Source organism: Amblyomma mixtum, chromosome 8, assembly GCF_055824585.1.
Source record: "Amblyomma mixtum isolate Tamu chromosome 8, ASM5582458v1, whole genome shotgun sequence".
Lineage (NCBI taxonomy): Eukaryota > Metazoa > Arthropoda > Arachnida > Ixodida > Ixodidae > Amblyomma > Amblyomma mixtum.
This window is the reverse complement of record NC_143019.1, coordinates 29,613,406-29,639,574: the sequence shown is the minus strand read 5'-3', so window position 1 is coordinate 29,639,574 and position 26,169 is coordinate 29,613,406. Positions and strand designations below refer to the sequence as shown.

General features: G+C 48.5%; 1 protein-coding gene across 1 annotated transcript; it reads right to left on the bottom strand.

Annotated features, from left to right (window-relative positions):
* Nucleotides 1–7,612: 7,612 nt before the first annotated feature.
* LOC149331866 (uncharacterized) lies at nucleotides 7,613–26,077 on the bottom strand. Its single transcript, XM_089555585.1, has 12 exons — nucleotides 25,802–26,077; nucleotides 24,123–24,357; nucleotides 23,783–23,845; nucleotides 23,582–23,654; nucleotides 19,981–20,100; nucleotides 17,773–17,889; nucleotides 16,903–16,983; nucleotides 15,821–15,928; nucleotides 14,279–14,450; nucleotides 11,731–11,892; nucleotides 9,996–10,133; nucleotides 7,613–8,976 (listed from the first exon to the last, which is right to left on the bottom strand). The coding sequence occupies exons 1-12, from the start codon at nucleotides 26,048–26,050 to the stop codon at nucleotides 8,806–8,808; spliced, it is 1,689 nt and encodes a 562-aa protein (XP_089411711.1). The 5' UTR covers nucleotides 26,051–26,077; the 3' UTR covers nucleotides 7,613–8,805.
* Between the last annotated feature and the right edge of the window lie 92 nt (nucleotides 26,078–26,169).

Below are 26,169 nucleotides of genomic sequence, written 5' to 3'. Positions count from 1 at the left end.
GTGACGTCACATAATGCCGCGCCACTTTGCCTCTGTAGCACTGGTGACGTCACCACTAGGTGACGTCACACATAATGACTGATTACTAAGTAATGACAAATTTCTAATAAATCGCTAATTACTGATTAATGACTAAATACTAATTATCTGATAATGATGGTTAAGCTCCGCCTTTAGGAATGGGACGCGACTGCGTGTTGTAGCGCTGCCAGGGAGCCCACGGAACTCCACCACCCGTTCGGCGCGATGCCTTGCCCTTTGAACGCAACGCTTTTTGAGGAAAGGAAATGGCGCAGTAATTCTGTGTCATATCGGTGGACACCCGAACCGCACCGCACACGCAGGGAGGAAGTCGGAGTGAAAGAAGGAAGAGGGGCCGCAATGAAGAAAATGAAAATTGTATTTGAGGAAAGGAAATTACGCAGTAGCTGTCACATATATCGGTGGAAACCCGTCAAAAGCGTGACACCTCTGCTGACAAGCTTCCGCTGATAGCCTTCTGTCGACAGCGATGAGGCTTTAAAGGCTTTCGCCTTAATAAAGGCGGCGCAAACGGGCCCGCATGCACGTGGCATGAATACCAAGAACAAGCCCTGACCCACAATGTGTCATGCGCGTGTGATTGAACAGTGATCTCCCAGATCTCCACGCGCGTGCGACCTGTATATATGTATACTTTTACCCCGTGGATATGTAAATAGATTCATTGAAAGTGTACCCCTCCCCCTGTCCTTTCTACTGTCCCCTCACCCCTTTTATTTCACTTCTACTTTCTGCCTGCTATCCTTTATTTCGCTGCCCCAGCTCAGGTGCTTCCAGTCGCGATAGCAGATGTCGGGGCAGCAAACATTCTTTTCCCTTCCATATCAAATGTCAATAAATAGCCACTACTACTACTACAAAGCGACAAAGGAGACAATCAAGGATGCCAGGTAGTTATTGTCCCTGGTCTTGTTAGATGAGTGAGACTGCGTTTGCGCTTACGATAACATTTAAACACAGAGCCCATTGGCGAAGGTGATCAGTCGACAGCAGGTTTACGCAGGAATTTTCTTATAACATGCCATGCCGGTGGCTAGGGTGATACTATCGATCCTGGAGAAAGTATCATGCTTACTTAATGTTGTATATGGGATTTTGGGATATGATTTCCGCGGCTGGTGCTGGGCAAGACCAATCAGAAGGCTTTAGCAGGGAGGAGCCTTTGTCCTCCAAAGGACGTATCAGTCCTGATCATAATGATGGTGAAGCAGCCGCGGTGGCTCAGTGGTTATGGCGCTGGGCTGCTGACCGAAAAGACGCGGGTTTGTTCCCAGCCGGGGCGGTCGAATTTCGATACAGGCGAAATGCTAGAGGCTCGTGCAGTGTGCGATGTTAGTGCACGTTAAAGAACCCCAGGTCGTCGAAATTCCCACAGCTCTTCAAAGACTACGGCGTCCCTCATAACGCGAGTCGCTTGGCGTCGGTAAACTCGCATAAACCAGACCATGCAGCTGTTGTAGTAGGCACTGTAACAGCTGCATGAAGGAAATTAATCAACGTAAAAAGCATAGCTTCCGGCGAAGTGTCAGGTAATCAAGAAGTGCAGCATCGGCCTACACTCTGAATGTTAGGCGAATGATCATTATGCGCCGTTCGGAGAATGGGCAGTCGGCAGTCTTGCAGCCAAGCTGGGTCTTTGAGTGGGATGACATACGGATAAGGATACGTGCAACACAAACGTCGCGATTACTTCTGTGCGCCACGCGCTGGTGACGAACTTGCTCGGCAGCTTGCATGGGAGAAATGTGCTCGCCGTAGAAAAACCTGACACTCCTTAGCAAATTGTTTCTTAAATCTAAAGCGTACCGTTTTATTAGAGCGCGATTCCATTTCATTGCATAAAAAGCATTCTGGTATAGCGCGGTTTACCTTTACTTCGGCCCCACTATGTCTGGGCTCTAAAGATAAACTGAGCATATTCCGTTTCGATTTTTGATGGAGCGCTCGAACAAATAACAGATGACGTAAGAAGTCACACTGTAATAAAATGGAAGTTTATTTGACCTCGCGTCTAGACACTGGTGAAAACTAGAAAAAATTGCCGAGCAACCTGGACGCTATTGGCCTCCCAAATTAAAGGAGCACTTTTAAGGCTGGACCCTTACTGGCCCCACTGAGCGAAAACCTGTCTGTGTGTACGTGCTTGTGTGGTAACACTCGACGCCAACCGTAAAAAGTGGCGATCTCATGCAACCTGGCGGTTAAATTAATGATTGGACGCTTGAGGATGCTGGGAAAGAGGAACCTGGATCGCATAAAGACCCACCGTTGGAACACCTGCCATCGCAGCGCATTGGCGCACTGCTCAACCGCTGCACCACTGCACCAGGAGTGGTATGAGGACTTCCAGGGATCTATACATGTAAAGTTGAGAGTGTCCTCATGCAGATGAGCGGCGCATCGGAATGCAACCCGGCGCGGAAGCTGGTGACGAAGATGGGTGCGGGGTGTTCTAGGGTGGTGGTGAAAAACATTTATAATACAATAAATATTTACAGAGAGGTGATTGGGGTAGGCCCTATTGGCCCTTTCCCCTAACAATACTAGGTGGAGCCCCTATTCCGGGGCCCCATTGGCAAGCAACGCCGCCCGCGTCCGGTGAACCAAGGCCTTTTGGGTCTTTAGGGTTGTGGCGTCGTCGCGGTGACGGCTACTTTTAAAGCCATCTAGAGGTATAATTGCCAGTGGCATGGAGTCGGGTTAAATCATGTCGCAGAGCGCGGCGAGTGCTTCCACGAAGTGAGCGGGTGGGCTTAAGCCTTCTCACACGTAAGCACTCTTAAGGGTCTCTGCGGACTTCTTTGTAAAGTATCGATAGCTGGGAGCAGCTACCACCAAATAGCGCAACTACAAGATCTAATGGCGACGCCACTTAACATAAGAACTTACCTGCAGACAGACGGTTGGCATACGACGTCACCACGCAAACCCTGGAGGCGTAGCCCTGCTCCGTCGAAGCCCTTCACGAGCTGACACGCGCTGGATTTTTTTTTTCTTCCCTCCCTCGTGCTCCCCGTGCTGGCGCAGTCCTCATCTTTCTTTAGCCTAGAGCGAAGCTGGGCACGTGTTGATTAGAAAAACGCCTTGTACAAATTCCACTGCACCCCAAGTGATGCTGTCAATATTTAAATCAAAGTTGATTTTTTTTATACGAGTAGTGGCACAATGTTATGAGAAAGAGAGATAAAAGTACTTTTATTAACTGCCCTTAGGGGCTGCGGACAGACCTGTGACGCAGCGTAGGGTTATAACTCAATTGCGATCACGATGTCTTGGGGGTGGTGGTGGTGGTGGTGAAAACATTTATTAAAAGGGACAGGAGGTATGCTTGAATCTGCCCTTAAGGGACCGATCCTTACAAACAATAGGTGGAGGTCCCTAGTTTGGACCCCACTGGCGGTGGCCGCCGCCCGGGCGAGCCTAAGGATTGTTGGGTCTGTAAGTCATGGAAGCCAAGCAGGAACGAATTCCAGTCCTCCCGGATTGGGTTGGGGATAGGGGGAATAGCGGGGTTGGAGGGGCAGGCCCACATCATGCGTTGGCAGACCCCTAGAGTTTCTTGGGCTGGCCGAAAAATTTGTTTTTCAGGAAAGGAAATGACGCAGTAACTGTCTCGCATATCTCGGGGGACACCGGAACCGCGCCTTAAGGGAAGGGATAAAAGAGAGAGTGAAAGAAGAAATGAAGAAAGAGGTGCCGTAGTGGAGGTCTCCGAATAGTTTCGGCCGCCTGGGGATTTTTAACGTGCACTCACATCGCGCAGCATACCTTTCGAGTTTCACCTCCATCGAAACGCGGCCGCTGCAGTCGGATTCTAACCCGGGTACTCCGGCTCAGTAGACAAGAATCTTAACCACTGAGCCACCACTACTATTGCGAACGCCATCGGCTTTTCCCGGTCCCGGCTAAGGGCCTACGTAAAGCTGATGAGCGAACTCTGAGGCGCTTGCAGACCAACACTCTGTTGTGTCCTGCAATAGTGAAACATTTCGACCCCAAAATTGATGGGCGCTGCCCTCACTGTGGGGAAGTATCCGATACCTTCCACATGGTTTGGGCCTGTCAAAAGAATCCTTCCCTTCCCCCCAATCCTTCCCCTTCCCGAGAGGCATGGGAGGCAGCCCTGCTCAACTGCTCGGGGCTGGAGTCTCAAAGGGCTCTAGTCCAACGGGCGCGAGTAGCGGCCTTGACCAGCGGTGTCCCGGTCTAAGGACTCCACCTATGTAAAGGGCCATTTTTGGTCTGCAAACTCTCCTTTTGTTTATTAAAAAGTTTTCACCACCACCACCACCACGTCCTTGTTAATTCTGACCCAGCCTGCGGAGAGAATGCTTGAAATACACGCTTTGCATCGACCAACAACTGCGAGAAAGAGATTCATGTACTTTTCTTGGACCTTGTCTCCACTCCAGTCTGACGACATTATTGTGATATCCTCAGACATCCGAACGATATCTCTGTAGAGAGTTATGTAAAGAGACAAGAAGTTCGGTTTATTGGTTTATTAGGATGTAACGTCCCAAAGCGACTCAGGCTATGAGGGACGCTGTAGTGAAGGGCTCCGGAAATTTCGACCGCTTGGAGTTCTTTAGCGTGCATTGACATCGCGCAGTACACGGGCCTCTAGAATTTCGCCTCCATCGAAATTCGGCAGCCGCGGCCGGGATAGAACCTGCGTCTTTCGTGTCAGCAGCCGAGCGCCGTAACCAGTGAGTCACCGCGGCGGGGCATTGGCGAGGTCGCAGTGGGAAGAAAGAGAACTGGCGTGGCTAGGTGTCGATACCTTATTGGATTTATTTCTCGACCTGTGCCTGACAGATTAACCAGAGCAGCGAGTCTAGCCTTTGCGGTGCCTCATTTTATGCGAAGCATACTACTTTAGCTACCACTTCAGCCCTTCACCGTGGTTATTCGCCTCCAAATCACGTGATACATGACGTCACACCACGTGACACGATGACGTCACGACAGTAGAGAAACGGGGGCCCACCCCACGCCGTCGCTGTGGTTGTGCGCCTCAAATCACGTGATACATGACGTCACACCACGTGACACGATGACGTCACGACCGTGGAGAAACGGGGGCCCACCTCGCGCCGTCGCTGTGGTTGTGCGCCTCCAAATTACGCGACACGATGATGCTTCGCATTCTCCAGGCTTAACCAAGTTAAGCCTGAGCAATTTTTTTCTTTGGTACAGGTCGATGTCTCCTAGCTTACTGCTCTCTGGCTGTCGCGCTGCAGGCCAAATATGATGCCCATCTCCGGACTAAGCATACTCATTAAGAATGAAGCCCGACTACGCAGAATAGGATAGAATACAAAAATTAGAAGACAAAGAGGAAAAGTATCCCGAGTTTGTACTGTCCACCAGTTTTCACTGGTGAACCGGACAAGAGTGGCGGCGAAAGCCGGTGGGCTTCTGGAATGAGGGCACCCAACTATTTTATGCATTAAATGTGTCGTTTGGGGTTCCGTGAACCATGAGAACTTCACATCAAACGAATTCTGCGTTTATCGCAACTAAAACAACTGGAGGCCTAACCTATTCGCAACTTCGATGAAAGCTGGCCTGCACACTAATTCTTCACTGAAGAGAAGTTCGTGACGCCGGCCGTCACGAAGCAGTCGTGACAGCGGCTGTGACAAAGCAGTTCGCCTCCAGCAAGCGCGCGGTTTTCGAATGGCACGAGAAATGGTCCAGATTAGTTGACCCGGAGAGGTGAGGATAATCCGGTTTAAAAAAGATTATAAAAAACTGATATGGATATTAGTGATGGCTGGCTAGAAATCTTTAATTACAGTCAGGTGCCTATAGGTAATAGTTAAGAAATTCAGAGCGGCACTTTCTTGACCTGAGGTGCGTTGAGGCGAAAGCCTCTAGCGCGGAGTTGCTGCTTGTGTCACTAATGTGTGGTTAAGATGTTAAGTACACAATTGTTTGTGAACCTTAAATGCTGTAGAGACTGGAGGGCGTTTGGGAGGTATTCGTCTGAATAAACGCCTTTCGGCAAACTCTCTCCAGCGTCCAAGACAAGAACAACATATTCGTTGGCAGGAAGTAGCGTAGCCGTTAGCGCGCTCGGCTGCGGAACGGAAGGATGGTGGTCCGAATCCCGTCGTGCACAAATATTTTTTTCTGGTCTGACTAGAAATAGCGTTACACCTCTGCTGACAACTTAACTAATGCTCACTACTTGGGATTTTATACCCCCCACCCCCCCCCCCCCGCTCTTAAACTTGTAAACTTGTAAACTTGTAAACTTTAACTTTATTTATTTACAAATGTGCATACAGTCTTTAGGATGAGCCACAGGCCAAAAGCTAAAGAAAATAGCTTGAAAATGCCTGTGGCTCATCTAAGAGCCATTACAAAATAATAAAATAAACACATGCATACAACGGTGGCAGATCGCATACGAGTACACTGTAGAAAGAATTTATAATATTTACGATTGAACTGATGGGTACACAGAGATGTAGTTTGAAACTAGAAAAAAACATTAAAACTGAACAAATGCATTTGAAAGTTATACACTGCTGGGTTGATTACAAAGGGGAAAATGACACCGATACATACACAAACTACAATATATGAAAAGAAGTTATGGAATATTATTTACAAAGTACACTTTTAAATCATGAGGTCGGAGGTTATACATGCTCAGCTGGTTAGATTCGTAGCTGTTTAGAACATTAGGTATAAGGAAGTTAAGTGCTTGTTTACCATAGTTAGTTCTAGCTCGTGGAAGTGTCCATTTTGCAGTTGATCGGGTTTGAACATACTTTTCTATGGGCTTTAACAATGCGATATTAAGCAAAAAATTACATATTGATGGTGAAGAAAATTTGAGATAGTATAATAGGCGGTACTCAAGAAAAACATTGACACGAATTACTTCATACTTAGTAAACAATTCAGCCGTATGGGCAGTAAAACTGGCACCTGCGATAATCCTGATAGCTTTCTTTTGGAGAATTAGAATTTTCTGTAGATTTGTTTTGGATGTGGTAGCCCAAACTATGTGGCAATAGTTAATGTGTGATTGGAATAGGGCATGATAAATCATTCGTTTTATACAGGGAGGTAGGACACCATATGTGCGATGAGATAGTATAGCTCCGCGACAAACTTCCTGCATGGTGTGTATAGCTCCGCGACAAACTTCCTGCATGGTGTCGTCACTGATGGCTAGTAACTCCACTACTGGTTTAGTCGGAGTCGCTTCCAATCTGGTGACGATACTTCCGGTCAATGCCACCAGACGGAACTAGACTTGCTACACAGTTGCCACACAGAGCATCTGTCACTTCCGGCCCGTTTACGTTGCTTTTTATCTATGTCATGAATCGTGACTGGTCATATTAGCGATGGTTAAACATCCGTCAAAAAACCGAAACTGGACATCAGTCGTTATGAGCAAAATTGCTTTATTCCTTTGTTGTGTGATGCTCTGCCTGCGGTCGCAAACAGGCTTGCTCCAAAAACGACGCTTTTGCGTTTTACTGATATACTATATACACACACAGACAGTTGCCGCATGAAGCTCTACGGCACGCCCATGTACCAAAACGCCACAAACATGCTGTAGATACTTTGCGGTGACGCCACAGCGTCAACGCAAAATGGTCCAACGAGCTGCTTATGCTGTCGCATATAAAAAAAAATGAACCTTTCGTGTCGAGAAAACGCAACAATACAGGGCGTTCCCTCTAGCACCGTTTATTGCCTTCCCCGCTGAACTGTTTGGGTGGTGCGTGTGAAGTGCAAAACTTGATGGATGCGGTGTCGCGCTAACTTGAACCAAATTTGAGGCAAAGTTGCTGACCATCGTGAAGACGCATCTGTGCCCATCACAGGGGCGACAGCCCGCTCGCAAAACAGTACAATCCACAGTTGCTGCACCGATGCCTTGGGGAACTTATCGTTGTAGCAGTCGAGCCAGTCGTGAGTTCTCTTGCCTGTTGTGGTGCAGCGTAGTCGGTGTCTCGGCGGCTCAAAAGCACACGGCTTCTGTGCAAGCACGCTCCGTCGGGTGCATGATAAGGCGCAAGCACTGTTCCTATGCGCAGCGTGCAAACAAAAGGTTGCGCTGGTCGAAATTTCTCGCTACCGGCGAGAAGACACTAAAAAACTTAGCGTTCCACACATCTACATCGTGCATAAACGCACTGAACAACGTCGCCACATCTCCATATTTGACCGAGAATGCTGTCTCAGTCTATCACAGTATAAATTGTCCACAAAAGTATTGGCAGCAATCTGCGGGGTAAAGGGTGGTGAGGGGGGAAGTGCAAAAAAAATGAACAAAAGTGCGTAAGCGTCACAAAAATGACTCCGTGCATAGCGCACCATATTGGAAAGGTTGACATAGGGTTAGGTATGGTTGTGGCTACAGGAATATACAGTATACTTAAGAGGCGTCTTATGGTAACAGTAGGGCGAGGTAGGGCAGAGAAGTACAGTCAACAGAGGAGGGGTGTTGGAGTGTAAGAGAAAGGGCAGAAAGAGGGATAAAGGAAGGGGAGAGATTGGAGAGGGGAAAGTCAGTCGTTCCGGTCGTCGTCGTCGTCGTAGAGAGAAGAGGGAAAAGAAGGAAGAAAGGAGAGAAGAAAGGAGCTGCTTCGGAGAGAGGGACAGTAAAGAAGGAGAGAGAATGTAGAGGGGAAAGTCATAAGCTCCGGTCGTCGTCGTCGTCGTAGAGAGAAGAGAGAAAAGAAGGAAGAAAAGAGAGAAAGGAGTAGCTGCTGCGGAGGTCGCCCGCTAGGCGGCGCCGCTGCTGGTGTTGGCAGCGACGGTGGCGCCATCTGCGAAGTGCTTGGCAAGGGCCCATGCAGGCAGCTCTCCCCACGGGAACAGCACCGCGCCAACCGTGTTCACCGAGGCCAGTATGAGGACGATGGCGGCAAGCTTGACGGCCAGCCCGGGGTAGAGCTGCGAAGGAATCCACGCGTCGCCTGCTTGTCGCGTTAAGGCCTCCATTTTGTTTATTTATTAATTTATTTACAGAATACTGCAGACCCTAAGATGGGTCCAAGCAGGAGGGGCGAAATCACAAAAAAAAAAAGAGGCGTGGCAGATTACACAGCACGAAACTAACATAACAGTAATAGAACATAGTAAAGAGTTCAAAGTATGTTCATGCATTCTGCAATGAACATAGTAGTTTCATTGCAGAATGCATTCCACGGCTCGTAACACACACGAAGGTGTTCCGCTCGGAACCCGTCATGCCGCAAACAATTACCGCACGAATGCAGCTATAAGGATTAGGCGTATATGCCAGTGAATAAATGGCGTTCAAACGGTCTTATCGAATGCGGTTCGTTTCGTTTCGCTTATCGGGTTTAACGTCCCAACGCGATTCAGGCTATGAGGGACGCAGTAGTGAAGGGCTCCTGAAATTTCGACCACCTGCGGTTCTTTAACGCGCACTGACATCGCACAATACACGGGCCTCTAGAATTTCGCCTCTATTGAAATTCGACCGCCACGGCCGCGATCAAACCCGCGTCTTTCGGCTCAGCAGCCGAGTGCCATAACCACTGAGCCACTACGGCGGCGCAGCTATAAGGATTAGGCGTATATGCCTGTGTATAAATGGCGTTCAAATGGTCTTACCGAATGTGTTTAGTTTCGTTTCCCTTATGGGGTTTAACGTCCCAAAGCGATTCAGGCTATTAGGGACGCCGTAGTGAAGGGCTCCCGAAATTTCGACCACCTGGGGTTCTCTAACGTACACAGCACACGGGCCTCTAGAATTTCGCCGCCATTGAAATTCGACCGCCGCGGCCGTGATCGAACCCGCGTCTTTCGGGTCAGCAGCCGCACGCCTTAACCATTCAGCCAACGCTGCGAACTAAGAAATAACTGAAGAGAACAATAATTTTTCTGAGGTAGTGTGAAGCAGACAGATTTTTTTCACTAATGCGCGTTGGAAGAATGGGACTCACAATGTCGGTGACCTCGATGTCCATTGCGGAGCTGACGATCGCGATGCTGGGGGCCGCCGTGGGAAGAACCGTGGGCGTGCAGGACGCCATCGCCACGGGCAGGGCGTAGAACAGCGGGTGCACGTTGGTCTGCACACCCTGCGGCGCATATCGGTGAACGTAAGCGCATGCATGGCCGCGTAGTAAAGCTCTCTCTCACCCCCGACTTGTATTCACTCTCATTGAGTGTGTGAGTAAGTGAGAAGTCGCTTATCCGGTGAGCGCTCAAGTCGCTCATCCGGCCTGGTTGCGTATTTTCCCACAATTTTGACGTACAAGACTGTTTTGACGTACACCCACTATATCGACGTCTGTGACTATCCTTGACGTCCAATGGACCTTTTCGCCTCTAATTAATTAATTGCTCCACATGGACAATTTAGTGGCAGCACTCGAAGTGGACTGACGCCTGACTCTCGTATTCATAGATGTCTGGCGATTCTCTATAAAGAAGGCAGACAGATCATACTACCCTTGTCGCAAAAGCAAGAATTTTGTTCAGCACCTCAATACCTGAGGTGCTGAGGTATTGCAGTGGTTATTTCGCACGGGCGACTAGTTTCCTTAGATATCTAAATCTTGTAAGAATAAACGGTCATTTCGAAAACCATCCATACCGCCATAATGTTTGCATCTGTGATCACTAAGTGAGGTCTCTCAAATTTGCAGAGGGGCAGCCAGAACAAAAAAAAAATACAGAGGAGATCACTGCGGCGACCCGCATTAAGAGAATGCGAAAGCATTAACGCGCTTATACTGTTTCGACGTCCGAGGCTGCTTTGACGTCCTCCTACTACATCGACGTCATGGTTTTAATCGTCTCTAATTACTGCACATCAACGAAAGCTTTTAGTTCAATTAATTAACGTTAATAAATCACTTTTTAATCTATTTCGAACCTTCATCTGGCTTGGTTGCGTATTTTCCCACAATTTCGACGTCCACGTCTGTTTTGACGTACACCGACTATATCGACGTCTGTGCCTATTTTTGAATACCAATTGACCTTTTCGCCTCTAATTAATTTCTCCACATGAACCGAATTTGATGCGCATCGATATTTTATCAACCTGTATGACATTCAGTCTTCATTTTACTCCTAATTCTTCCTCGAACGACGTAAGGGCTGCCGACACGTTTTAAGGCGAAAGCCTTTAATGCCTCATCGCTGTCGACAGAAGGTTGTCAGCAGAGGTGTCACGCTTTTCTAGTCAGACCAGAAAAAGAAACCTTTGTGCACGATGGGATTCGAACCACCATCCTTCCATTCCGCAGCCGAGGGTGCTAATGGCTACGCTACTTGCTGCCAACGCATATTCTTCTTATCTAGGACGCTGAAGAATGCTAGCAGAAAGGCGTCGAATCAGACGGATGCCCCCCAAAACGCCCTCCAGTGTCTCCAGCATTTAAGACCCAAAAACAATTGTGCACTTAACTTATTAACCACACATCAGTGACACAGGCAGCAACACCGCGCTTAAGGCTTTCGCCTCACCGCACTTTAGGTCAATAAAGTGCCCCCTGAATTTTTTGCGTCCACTTTCCGCGGACATGAAACCACGAACAGAGCCAAGAAATGATTTCGCATTAAAAATGATTGTCTGCGCTTGGCGTACACCCTACGTGTCCTGCAATTTCTTTAGCAAACCGACTGGTCATCACTATCTGAGCAAAGTGTCAGTGACTGAGTTCTCACAATGTCCGTGGCGATGGGTATGAGGAACCTGGCGATGACCACGTTGGTGTTGACCTCCGCGAGCAGCGCAGCGAGCAGGGTGAGCAGCACTTGAGTCTGCAGCGGGCTCAGGAAGTCCAGGCTGCTCACCTTCTCGGTGATGCGCCATGACAGACCCGTGGACTGCGTCAGAATGCACAAGGTGCGTGGTTTAGGCTTAGCGGCGCATGGCGTACGGACGAGGACAGTGCGGCACATGGGCGTTCTGAAAGCACTGAAACCACTTACGATAACAGAGAGCAGTCCCCCCTTACAAAAATTTATTTAGAAAGTTTATAGACTGTCCGTATATTTTGTCTATAAAGTGTACAGACTTTCTATAGACAAATTATATGACTGGTCTACAGACAATAATATCCTATCTACTACAAACCAGATGTCACGTAGTGGTGACTGCAGTCCGGTGAACAGGAAAACAGCGAGAATGACTTCTAAACGAAACTCTATTGGGGCTGACTTGCGCCCGCAAAGAACTGAATTACTCGGCGCCGCCGTAGCAGAGTGTGTGCTCGGCGGTCATCGAGCAGAATGCCAGCCGCTATCGGCTATGCTCTTTTTAAGGCTGATAGAAAACTTTCGAGATAAAGCTTGGAAAGTAACACTGCGGAACAACGTAGAATCGGGTCCGCCTGGATGCGATGAATCGAGATAAATCTAGGCGCGTCTTGCATAACAAACAGAGCGATGCCGGCAGCTTTGAAGAATGAACAAACAAACACTACAAACATTCGCGGCACTATAAACGCTCTATATATTTATGGCCATACCCTTTCAGTAGACTTTAATCCGTAGACAGTCTATAGACTATGAATAGACAAAAGGAAATATCTGTAGGAAGGCAATAGAGTCCATAAGAAATCTATGGACAGTCTAGTCTATAGACAATTTTTATAAGGGCCGCATTGTGAAATGTCAGAGCACACGAAACGAATATTAAGTGAAGCACAAGGGGCTCGTGTGGCTGCGTCCAGAAACACATCTGGGTCGACGCAAAGTGGCAGGTCACGTGGTCGTGTACATATGGTCGGTGTGTAGGATGAGGCTCATGACTAATCACGACATGTCATGCGTGGTCATGACAAGCATGTTGTGTCGCGACGTCATGCTACTCAACTAGTAACGACATCCCCAAAACGGAAGCGAGGGACTTCCGCAAAACCGAAAGTGACGACAAACGCCTCGCCGGGGTTCTGGTGCAATCCGGACCCACGATGAGCATTGCGTAGGCCTTCGCTTATTTTTTTTTCTTTTAGTGTTATTGAATTGCGAAGCATTTGGTGCAACTCGTATACTGAGCAAGACGTGCTCTGTTAGTTTTGCGCCATGCATGCGCATTGCATTTCTGCAGTCTTCATGCACAGCATAAGTAAATTTCACAAGTTCCCTGTCTTCCTCGCACCAGAGGTGCCCCGCCAGAGACGGTTGGTTTAACTCAAAGACTGAAGCTTGATCTTAACGCCAGGAGTGCCCCGTCAGAGACGGTCTCAAGATGTGTTGACACGCAGGGATAAAAAAGGGAATAACTGACGATTTATATACAAATATTTACAGAATATACAAGTTAGATACAACGGCAAAAAGACAAACAACCAAAAGGCGGAACTGGCTAATACTAGGGGAGGCCCCTACTCGGCGTAGCCGAAGATGCGTAGCATCTCACCTTAGCGCAGAACCCCGCTTCCGGCTCCGGGGCCCGGTTTTAAAGCCCTAGAGGCCCGGCCCACATTTCGTAGCTTCCAATCATGTTGTGCTCTTAACATGATTGGTTTATCGAGAGCCTGGCAGCCCCCCAGCTCCCGTAAGGTGAAGCACCCTCTCCACGACAAAATAAAAATAAAAACAAACACAAATACACGTTCGTGCCGGCACGTGCGCGAATCGGTAACGCGGGGCGGGGGGACACCCTAAGTTCCCGGCGCGTTCGCGAGCGGCCGCGTTCCAATGACCCCGCGTACACTAACGATCCCTTACAGCATATGTCAGTACTCTAAGGATACATCGAGGGATCCTTTCCGTCATCGTGACCAATTGTTCCAGCCGCTCTGCTTCTAACCCACGGGCAACACCTTTGGCAGAATGAACAGCCGTATGGTCATTGGTTGGTTTATGGGGTTTAACGTCCCAAAGCGACTCGGGCTGGGATGGCTTTGAGGGCTCCGGGTAGTTTCGACCAACTGGAGTTATTTGACGTGCATTCAAATCACACAGTAGATAGGTCTCTAGCAATTTCTAATAGATCTGTAGCAATTCACCTTTATCTAGATGGGACGACTGTGATCGCACCCGCGTGTTTAGGGTCAGCAGCCGAGCACCTTAACCACCGATCCACTCGAACGGTCCACTCCAACACTCCAACGCAGCGTCTGCTCAGGGATACTTCCAACCGCGAGCATCGCAGTCGGAAACTAAGTCCTAGCGCGCAAATCACTTTACATCGCGAACAAAGTTTCGGCCCATTCAGCAAACGCCCTCTCCCTTAAATAGCGCACGACATTGGGCGATGGTGTACCTCGACGACTCCCGCGAGGGAGAGACCTCCTCCAGCTGCCAGCAGGGTCCGCCAGGAAAGGCGCTCAGTCACATGCGGCCAGTCGAGCACTGTCTGCGTCCGGCGACGACCGTGGGGCAGAAACGAGAGCAGCACGATGACCACGAACACCTTCACCGACTCGTGCGCGTACCTGGCGAAACATGTGGAAGCAAGGCATGCAGAGGAACGTCGTTAACACCACGGTGCAATACGAGCGCCTCCGGACGTGACGTCTACCACAAGGTTAGAAAAAATACGTTGCAGGCAAATAAGAAACAAAAATTCGGCAGAGACACTTAAAGGAGTACAGACACTTAACTTTTGGGTGCGTGTTTTCATTTCTGTAATGATGCATAAGGCGTTATCATGCATGGATTACCACATGGTATTCTCCCACGAGCGCCGAAAAGTTTATATTGGAATTTCTTTTTCGTGCTGTTTCGGTTTCAACAGCCGAACGATGACTGACGCCAACGTGTGGTTTCAGGTCACGTGAGGTATGAAAAAACCGCGATATAATCGCTGCTTGATTGTTTTCATTTACTGCGATGCAAAACCCAGCCTTTCTTAAGAGCCAGAATTGCAACGAATGCAGAAGCACCGCAGATGCAATAGATGCATCTGGTTTGGGGTTCGATCCCTATTGCCGCCGGGTACACACTGGTAACACAATGTGTACAAGTTTCTCCCTGCCCAGGTGTTCCCCTTATCTCGAATGAAGTGTTCGGAAAATGGGCCTTTGAACCCCCCCCCCCCCCCCCCCCCCCAAGTGCCATGACTCTCTTTAGCCAAAGCTGCCATAAAAATTACTCATCATCGTCATTCTTTTCACCCTGATAATACACAGAGCAAGACAAAGGAACTTTTCCCGCCATCGGTACAAAAATAATTCCCGTTTTGGAACAGCAGGGAGAGAATTTGCATGTGTGCAGTACTACGCATGAGCGGAATATCTCATGGAAGCAAGAAATTAACCTTTCAGTCACAGGTCGGGTTGGAGGAGCGGAGGAAGTTTCAAATTATATTTCTCCCGGGAACACTGCAAGCAAGATTGCACACACACAAAAAATCTTCGACCAACCCGGACGAGTAGGTAAGCAATTCTTGTCGGTTTCTCACATGCAGAAATCGCGATTCAGCATTAACCTCAGAGTTCCAGCGGCACTTCATTTGATACACACCTTTAATAAAAAGGTCGGTATGTGAAATATCCAGAACAGTTTAGGTATTTTAAGCACTCACGATCGCAAAACAAGAAAACGAATACATACACCGTGCAGCCACAGCAGAGCTACCTGAAAGTGGTTTTCTGCATTCATGTGGGCTGCCTGGATTGAGATGGCTTTGCGAGGCCTGACGTGAGGGGTTGGAAATAGTATATCCTCTAGCAATTCACGGTACATTACTTGCTAGCAGTAACCTAAACAGATGTCAAACAAGTTGCGTCCACTTATGGACACAAGAAGGCACCACGTCACTTCTTGAAAACGTGTGTTTCCTTAGACTGTGAACGAGTCCTACTTGAGTGAGAGCTGCTCCTCCAGTCCCACGAAGCTGGCGATGGTCCTGCCGGCGACACAGAAGACGAACAGCACGCTGAGGGATGTCACCAGGATGGTCTCTTTGCGCCTGCAGCGGTGCAGAACAAAACGATCGATCGATCAATAAATCAATCAATCAATCAATCAATCAATCAATCAATCAATCAATCAATCAATCAATCAATCAATCAATCAATCAATCAATCAATCAATCAGTCAGTCAGTCAATCAATCAATCAATCAATCAATCAATCAATCAATCAATCAGGTTTATTCCATACCACAAATGTGAGGGGCAGGGACAAAAAGCCTAGGTATAGACTTGACGTGGGGTACCTGCCCCTACAGCAACTCCATTGAGTACAGAACCTAAAATAACACAGCACTGCAGCACTATATATAGCTCATAATATGCCTATACTGCATGTTATGGTATGGTATGACACTCCACTGTGCAACTACACATCAGTAATAAGGAGCGACTGCGGGGTCTTTGCATAAATGTTCTTTATGCACGTGAAAAAGCTATGTCAAGTAAAGGCGAGGTGAGCGATTGCAATTTCCGTTTTTCGTCACGCCAAAACACATGCCCGCGACACAGAGACGTGTTGGGAGGCCCTGCATGCTTGGCATAACGGTCTGGCAGGTTTTGAAAAGCTTGAAAAGCAAGTCTTGAAAAGCAAGATGAAATGACTAGGCTAATCGAAGGTCACGTGGTACGAAAGTTTAGAAGGAACTGTCTTGGAGGACAATGTAAGTCAGTGTCTAAGCAGGACTCAAGCAGATTCGAAGGACAAGTTAAGGCAATGTTTAGGCCAAGCTAATTCGAAACCAAGTGCTTTCGCATGTCATAATCTATTTAACGGCGTTAGAACTGTCATTTTTTTTTCCTGAAGTGGATATTCATGGTTTGACGATACTGCTGCTGAATATGATAATGATATGGTTCTTAGCGGCAGCAGTTGGTGTTACGCCGGCGTTATGTGCGTTTAAAGCACACACTGCAAAACGGTTGCTCCCACGGCTGCCTTCGTAGGCGGTACGGAAGGAAGTAATGCTCACGTGAGCTTGCCGAGGAACTTCCGCTTTTTGCTGATGATCTCGGTGATGGCCTGCAGCGTGTCGCCATCCTCTTGGATATCGCTGCATCCACAGAACAATGCAGCATAAATAAATGGTTCTTTTCTTTCATGCGTTTCTTCGTCATGGATACGTAGTGAAGAAGGTGCACTGGAATGTTGTTCTAATCAGTGAATGACCTCTTTATATATTTGGTTCAAGGGTGACACATCGCAGCTCATTTAGATCAGTGACATTCTGTACTGTGACTCGAACGCACCCACGCATTGTGGCATCGACGAGTTACAGTGCTAGGCTGATACGACTTGCCTCGCCGTTTAATGTGGCCTGAAGGGGATCAATTCTAAGGCTGGTTTGGTTAGATGGTTTATGGGGTTTGACGTCCTAAAGCGACTCAAGCCGTAAGGGATGCGTAGTGGAGGACTCCGAATAATTTTGCCCTCCTGGGGTACTTAGCGTGCACTGACATCGCACAGTACACGAGGCTGTAGCATTTCGCCGCCATCAAAATGCGCCCGCCGCGGCCGGGATCGAACATGCGTCTTTCGGACCAGCAGCCGAGCACTATAACCACTGTGCCACAGCAGCGACTCCATTCGAAGTCCGTACGTTGTAGTCGCATATATATACAAATGGTCGCACCTGCTGGTATGCAGCGCTCTTGAAATCCCAGTGCTCAATCGTCGTGCCGTTAGTAAGAGTCAAGGCTACGGCTCGAAGTGTGTACATTTTCGATATCGTAGATGCATTCATTTACTTTTCGAGTCGCTCTAATCTGAGCATTTCTGCACGATGTCCGTATCCGCTACCTGTCCGCAAAGGAAATGGCGCAAGGTACGGACATGCACTCACTATGCCCGCAGGAAGAGGAAGTAGGTGATGAGAGCGCAAAGCAAGACGGACACGGTGGCCACCGGCAGAGCCAAAAGAGTCCAGGACAGGGCGGTCACGGCGTCGTAGCCGTATGTCCTGCGTCAGAGTAGAGACAGTTACCCCGAATACCTCCCGGACACCTTACACTCTTCAGACATCGTGCAGGGTAAACGAATATAGAAAGCAAAGTTTTGATAGCACGCACTCAACTCTTGCTCCGAAACAAGGAGAGCTCTCATACTAAAATACCGCTGTTGCCCAGTGTCATGAGGTTCGCTGATTGGCCGATAAAGGTAACTAGACTGGGCCACTGCCCTGGGATGGCAGGTGCTGCCACCCGTGGAGCTCCAGAGGCCGAGCTTTCTTTACCCACCAATCATTAAACCAACTGCCACTTGCCATGCTGTTCAGTTTGCTCATGATCTTGTGGGCAGCTTGCGATGACGCCACGAGGATTCAAACGGCCTCCATTGCCGACGCCAGACAATTTTTTTCCCACATAGGGGTACTAATGCTTTCAAGTTAAAAACCTGTATAGGTTAATCCAATGCTACGCCTGTGTTACTCTACGACACAAAATTAGGTTCATTATTCGTTTATGTAGTGGTTACATTTTTTCTCAAATGCTTACAGCCCAGAGGAGGTTTGCTTGTAACCCGCTTAGAGCGCCTCTTGTGGGAGCCGTGGGATTCTTAATCCCCGGAAGTGAGAGAAAAAGAGCTGCTCTTGCCTTTAAGAGTTAAGGAGAGCTCGGGACGTGTAACGAGCCGCGCGATGTGACCCAGAAGCAAACTCCCATGGTTCCTAACTTTTGCGAAAAGCTGCACCTACTCGTCGCGATTCACTTAATGGCGCTGTAACAGAGGTCCATGAACACTACGATGCTGTCAAGTGCACAATAAAATACAGGGGTACTCCTATTTTATTCAGGTGAGCCTTGATGTGACTGGGTGCGGCGGCCTCCCACTGAAGTCTATCTATTCTGACACTACCTTAATGAGCAGAGTAGCCGCGTTTCAGTAAACTTGGGAAACCGCACAGTTACAAAATTTAATGTGGATGCCTAATTCCCCGTAAGAGTGGGATACGATAGAATTCACTTGTCACAGATTCTGTTGCAACTTTCGTGTGTGTTGGCGTCGGTTTCTTAACAATTGTCGGTTCATCAGCCGCCATATTTGGACTGCGAGATGTAGCGGCTATGCGAATGCAGTGACGATGCCGACATTTGCCTGTATCACATTTTTTTTCTGATTTTTTATTTCAATTTTTTCTCCAGGTTGCTGTCTAGAAAGTAGGTTGCTCATAACCCGGTGGGCAGGTTGGGATGACTTAACAATGTGTCGTGACCTCTCTCAACAAATCAGCGAATTTCCTGATATCGGACGGCGGATTCTTTGCCTGACGTGAACTCTAATGCTAACGCATTAGTACTGCAATTGTGCACCCCGGTAGAGAGACGCACAAAAATAATCGTACACTGGAGATCAGACTCCAGAAAGTTAAATTGTGACAATAAAATGCATCTCATTCTTTGAAATGTAGGCTAAAAGGTAGGACGGTACGAGTGTTCTAAAGAACTGAAAACGCCACATATTTTGCTTGTGTGTTTTCTTCTTTCAAAAGACGCGTTAGTCATTAATACACATGGATCACCATGTGATATCCGGCTACGACCGCGAAGTGATTTACAACTCAATTCCTTCTTGACGCTGTTTCGGTTTCATCAACCGAACGATAGCTGTAACGTGCAGTTGGCACGAAAAAACGGCAGCATAACTGTTGATACGTCGTTGGTTTTCATTTAAGCTCTTGAAGCAGTCTGGTTTGAGTGCTGTAGGGAATTAAAACTAAGTGTCAGCGTTTATATTGCAGGTTTTTTTCGCGCCTCATGTGACCTAAAAGTCAACTACACGTCGCAGCTGTGGTACGGTTGATCCAACCTGAACTGCGTGAAGAAGAAAATCGGGTGTAAATTATTTAGCGGTTGTGAGCCATTATCACACGGTGATCCATGTGGATCAATTTCTAACGCATCATCTGAAAGAAGAAAACCAACTAAAATTAGGCGTCCTTGGTACTTAAATGGTTGAGCACCCGACCGGGGATGCGGGAGCAATAAAGTGCAAATGGGGTTCGCACGCGGTACGGGCATGTCCACTGGAAGGGGGGGGGGGGGGGGCTCACTGGTGGAAGTAGTCTCGGAGGTAGATGCCCGACGTGCTACCCAGCATGCTGGCCATGCATCCCACGGCGCTGGTGTGGGCCACGTTGATCATCAGCGCCTTCTTGATCTTCTGCAGTCGGCTGCCGGAGAAAAAAAATGGCAGTGGCTTATGCCAGGATATCCATGGCGAAAGCAGGCATTCGACACAGCTGGCTAAGCGAGCGGAGGCGAGCGCAACGACGAGGCAAGCGGTGTGACGTCATACCAAACGGCGGCGGCGGCTCCGCGGCGAGGCGCGCGGTGTGACGTCATGCCAGAAGGCGCGGCGAACGCGCGGCGTCCGCCAGCCGCGGCGGTTACTAGGCAATGGCTCGCGGTTGCTCTCTGTGCCTCTATCACAGCACCGCCACAGCGAAATCGCAAGTTCGTGGCGAATGTAGCTTTCGCTACAAAAAGAGCCATTTTGACACTGAGCTTGTGCCTGCATCTATTAGCGAATTGTGCACCTCGGACAGGCTGACATTACTCCGTAGTAAAAAAAAAGAAAATGGATTTCTCGCCCTTCTTGCGAATGACGGTACAGGGTTAGTCAAAAGTCCCCAGGCCAGCAGCTCTGCTTTTGAGGCGCGTAGGGAAGCTTTTACGCCAACCACGAAGCTCAAAATACCCGGTGAGTGAGGAAGAGTTTCGCCCTTTCGACGGACGAACCTTGGTAGCTTCACAGGTACCGTAAGTAAGTGCCCGACTACACTGCTCATAAGCGGGGGAGTTTTAATCAACCCTGTAGATACTGGCCACGTCCGGGATAACGTGCTTTCACGTCTCCTTTATGAAAGCGTATTTATTGTGTGTCTTTGTATCGAATAGGTCACTCAGTAACAACACGCTTAGCAACCCTGGACTCGACTTATGGAACGAATTCATGCGCCTGTTCTCTCCCCGTAACCTCTTCCACTCCGGAACGCTATGTTCGACAGAGTTTGAGCGTCTGATTGCGAACGGAAATGGAAATGTTGAAAAGCGCAGGTATGACATCACCTCCTGGTGGAGACATTAGCCGCGCCGTAAGAGAAGGAAGGAAGGAATGAAAGAAGAAAGAAAGTGGCACGTCAGTGGAGGTCGCGGGATTTATTTCTGCTAAGGTGCGGCAGCGTCGACCTAAATTCGGAGTCTTTTTTTTACGCAAAGAGGGTCGCGAGTTGGGGGGTCGACTTATAATCGGCAGTATGCGGTAAGTTACTTAAATTAACCGGCACGGGAATCCCACAGCACACGTTTGGCATTGCGGCAATAATGGGCGGGATTCAGTCTTGCCACCTGGTGCTCCGAGCCGCGCATCGCACTAAATTTACCGCGTCTTTCCTCTCCACATAACCTCCTCAAGCTTATCCCACATTTTCTCTGGTCTATATAAGTCACTCTATTGAGGTACCCTCGCACGCCGGGCTCGCGAGGCGGCGGGATCTTGCGGCATCCCGGACTAGGGACGCGGACCAAGAAGATGCCGGCATTCACCATCTGCGCCGGCTCACCCTCTCTATTTGCTTAATAAAGGGTTGCTCTCTCTCTCTCTCTCTACAGTTCGCTCGCGATTGAGAGAAAAAAAAATTGCGGAAAAGGAACCTAGCCAAGAAATAAACGCGGACGATCTAGGATGTCTGGGCGAATTTATTCTCGCGGAAATGCGTTCCTTTCCCGCTAGTTTTTTTAAAGGCGAAAGCCTTTAATGCCTCATCGTTGCCGGCAGAAGGTTGTCAGCAGAGGAATCACGCTTTTCTAGTCAGGCCAGAAAAAATCTTTGCGCACGATGGGATTCGAACCACCATCCTTCCGTTCCGTAGCCGAGCGTGCTAATGGCTACGCTACTTCCTGCCAGCGCATATGTAGTTCGCCTTGCCTAGGACGCTGGAGAGTGTTTGCAGAAAGGCGTCGAATCAGACGGATGCCTCCCAAACGCCCTCCAGTGTCTGCACAATTGTGTACTTAATTAACATTGTGTACTTAATTGTGTACTTAAAACAATTGTGTACTTAATTAACATCTTAACCACAAATCAGTGACACAAACAGCAGCACCGAGTAAAATGTTTTCGCCTCACCGTACTTTAGGTCAACCAAGTGCCCTCCCGAATGTTTTTTTTTTTTGAGTGACAGCCAGTCGCGTCTGTTTTTTTACTTTCGCTGTGCTTAAGACAACGACCGTCTTTCGGCTCCAAATGATATCTATGATGTACGAACAGCTTGAGACCGCGAGCGCTATACGTGATATTTTCGGAAGCAAGCGCACCAGGTCGCTTTATTTTTGTGCTTGTGAAATACTCCTTTTCGACTGCAAAAACTCATGCCTGAGCGAGGTCTTTTCAGAACCCAAACTAGTTAGGGTCTCTCTCGCATATGCACTGTGTACGAAGGCCACCAATAAAAAAGTTCTGTACATGTTTCAAGCGCGACGTGGCAATTCTTTACCTTCCGACAACATATGTCGAAACACCTATGCTCTCGCCGGTAATGCAGCTAGAAAACTTTCCTCCATTTTCATTTCTTACTGTGGCCCATACAAAAGGGCACTGAACATATATAAAGATGCTTATACAGGGTGTTTCGCCTAAGACAGTACAGTACGGTCCACTGTTGAAGGGAACATGCGATCGCGTGGTTCCCGCGCTTCGCGAAGCGCTGCCGCCCAGAACGTACGAGAATTGACGGCACAACATGCATGCACAGTAAGCATGGCGGCTGGTCTTTCCGCGCATCCGCCTGATGCCGCCAATTCTCGCCGCATCTAGGCAACAGGGCTTCGCGAAGCGCGGAGGCCACGGGATTGCATGTTCCCTTTAACAGTGGACCGTACTGTACAAAAATAAAAAAAAACTGCCTTTTTTAGTTAGAAGAGGGCTTCTTTCGGCATAGCATTGTCTGCGGTGCAGCACGTCAGAATGCAGCTAAGACGTGCTAAATAGTAGGCTGCTTAACTAATATTGAATAGTTATCTTTTTAACGTTTACTACTAGGCTTCTTAATTATTGAGAGGCGTATAGCCCACCGTAATTAATATCCATATCAGGTATTAAAATTTCGAAAACCCGGTTACCCTCGGCGCTGTGGCCGAACAAATTTTGTCTGCACCGCGCCAATATAAATGTGCTTCCGAGAAGCTTGAAATCGAAGCAACCGCTCCGGTGCACGTAACTCGTCGAAATAGCCAAAATTTGTTGGTCCGCAGCGTTGAGAGTAACCGCATTTTCGAAATTCTGGAAACTGATATGGATATAACTTACAGAGATCTATGCAAGCCTCTCAATAAGATAACTATACAATATTAGTTAACCATCCTGCTAGTTCGCACGTTTTACTTGTTTCTGGTGTACTACACCGCTGATTATGCTATGCAGAAAAAAGCGCTCTTTTAACTCAATAAGAAGTTTGTCAGCTAGCCCAATCGGGCGCTTGAACAAGCTTGGACGTCCTGGGGACGTTTGAGACGTCCTGCGGACGTCTTGTGGAGTTTCGGTGCCCACCGGGAGGAGAGACTCTGCAGTAGCCGATATCATAAGTTACAAGTTTCATTTAGGACGATCCTTGTAGTCCACGCAAACAACTTGGGCCTTGCCCGCGTACTTACTGGGCTTCGAGGAGGAAAACGTTGGCCGTGTTTCGATGCTTCAGTATGGGGCCCGTTTTTGCCGGTACCTCGGCTGCAATGGTGGAAGAGGAAGAAAATTGTTTATCTCTGTAGTCGTTCCACTGTGGAGCTGAGACGTGTGAGTTACAAGGCTGAAAATTTTATGAAACGCTTGTTCAGAGAGAAAACCGCAATTCTTACAAGGATCTTCGTTTTCCTCTATTTCCGGAATGACGACCTCCATTCCAGCGATGATTCTCGGATCTGCGTTGAAGAGCCAAAACAAACAAGGTAGTCACAAGAAGGCGAAATAATCGCGGGGTTGTAGGGAGTAAGTCTTGAAAACGTCAGGGGTACCACAAAGTATGCAAAACAAGCGGCCTGTTAAGAACGGTCTACACACTTTATAGACTTCTTATGGACTAGTCTATAGGTTTTATCTATATAAAGTCTATATACTTTATCGACAAAAGTCTATAAGCATTGGAGAAATGGTGTATAGAAATTTTCGTGAGGAGTATGCACTGAGAGAGATCCTCACCGTCGGGCACTTTGGCGTGCAGCTGGTAGTAGGCGCCCGGATTGCGGGCGTCCAGCGGCCCCATGGAGGGCACCAGTACCCGGGGCCGCAGATCTTCCTCCTCGTCGCTCTCATCGCTCTCTTCCTCCTCTTCCTCATCCTCGGGCGAGGTGATGCTCGACAGGGTGCGCCGCGGCGAGATCAGCATCACGTGCACTGGCGTCATCACCACCTCGCCACCCACGGTGGTGCGCACCTGTGGCGGTACACTCATTCAGGCCTCAGCCTTGGTCCCACCCAGAGGGAAAGTGGCGGTTGATAGGCTGGTTTAGGCGATGGTGGACTCTACTTTGGGGGCCAATGGACTCAAGTGTCCGAAAGCGATAATGGCGTTGATTTGACTATAATACTTTAACCGCGTAATTACTTCTCGAAAAACATACCAAAATCGCCAGATTTCTTCGTGAAGTTTGGCAACAATTACTGCTGCCAGGCTTGAGACACACGCTAAAGCGCGAAAGGCGTATCCATCCATCCATCCATGCATGCATGGATGCATGCATGGATGGATGCATGCATGGATGCATGCATGGATGGATGGATGGATGGATGGATGGATGGACGGACGGACGGACGGACGGACGGACGGACGGACGGACGGACGGGTTTGAAACGGGGTGGTGGCAATTGCCACCATGCTCAGCTTTTCTTTATTTTTGTTCAACTGTGTTGTTAATTCTCTTTAAGATTTTCTCATTTTTAATGGACAACTAACGTCCTCTGGCGTTGAAAATTGCAACCAACGCAGTTGCCAACCGTAACTCGTTTATGGCTCAGGGAGCAGCGCAGTAGCGAGCCGGACGAGCGTGACTCGTCATTAGCGGTATTGGTACAATACCTCACGGTGAGTGCAGCTCGGGGTTGGTGGTTAAAGGGTTAATAGCGCGCGGGTGGCTTGGCCACAAAGCGTTGAATGTCCGGTACGCACAGGAAAATTGTATAAGGATGAAACTAATAAGAAGACTGTATAAATCAACTGAACCTGTGTAGACGGCGAGGAATCGGAGAGGAAAATGACGATGGGGAAATGCGATGTGTCAAGTTTCTTGTTAAGAAGGCTCACTGTGCACCCCTTACTTCCGCAAGTAAAACCATGCTCTAGGAACATGTAAATTGTCAGTCATATTTTTCAGGCCAGAGGGCAGACTGATGTTAGTGACGAGTCGTTAGGCGTGAATGACATGATTGGTGGTGATTAGAAATATCGAGCAAAAAATTCGTCTCCCGTCTAAATTATGCCAGGATTTTTGCTAACTGACCAGCCAAAAGATCTAAGAGCCTACAAGAACATGCAGAATAATTGCAGTTCATGGAATCGACGAATAAAAGTGAGCACACGGTGTCCACGTATACTCTTACCTGTCTAACACGTTGTGCAGCCAACGTCTGTTTTTCTACCACGCACGCGCACTGTGCTTTCTTAATTTCCCTCATGTGTTCATTTCCGCCTTAGTGCACCCTGAATATTCTTCTACTTCTACCGGCTGCCGATCAAGTGTCCAAGAAACAAGCTGAAGTTTCCACACAAGGCAAATATCTTCATCTCAAGACAAGTCAAGTTTGTTTTAGTTTAGTTTGCTTTAATCGGCATCACTACCGCTTTCGAAACGAAACCTTTGTGAGACGAAGCAAGCACGTACGCTTCGGCGCCTCCGCTGGGCGATGACGGCGGCGATTATGTCGTGCTGAAGCTCGAATACGGTGGCCTCGACGACGGCGCCCATGAGAAGCGTGGCCGAACCAGACATGAGCAGCTGTGCCGACAGGAAGGTGATGCCCGTGAGGCCCAGCAGGATGCCCCGCAGTCGAAAGCCGCACGCCTCGATCAGGTACAGGGCGATGCGTGAGCTCAGCGCCGTCTGCTCGCCCGCGGCCACCAGCACGTTCATGCCTATCAGCAGCAGCACCAGGCTTCCCTGCACGAAGGGAAGGGTTAAGCGATTAGGAGGACGGAACGTTTTTTACTAAGTCTGGAATTCTTGAGTGCAGAAAAGCGTCAAAAGGCGCA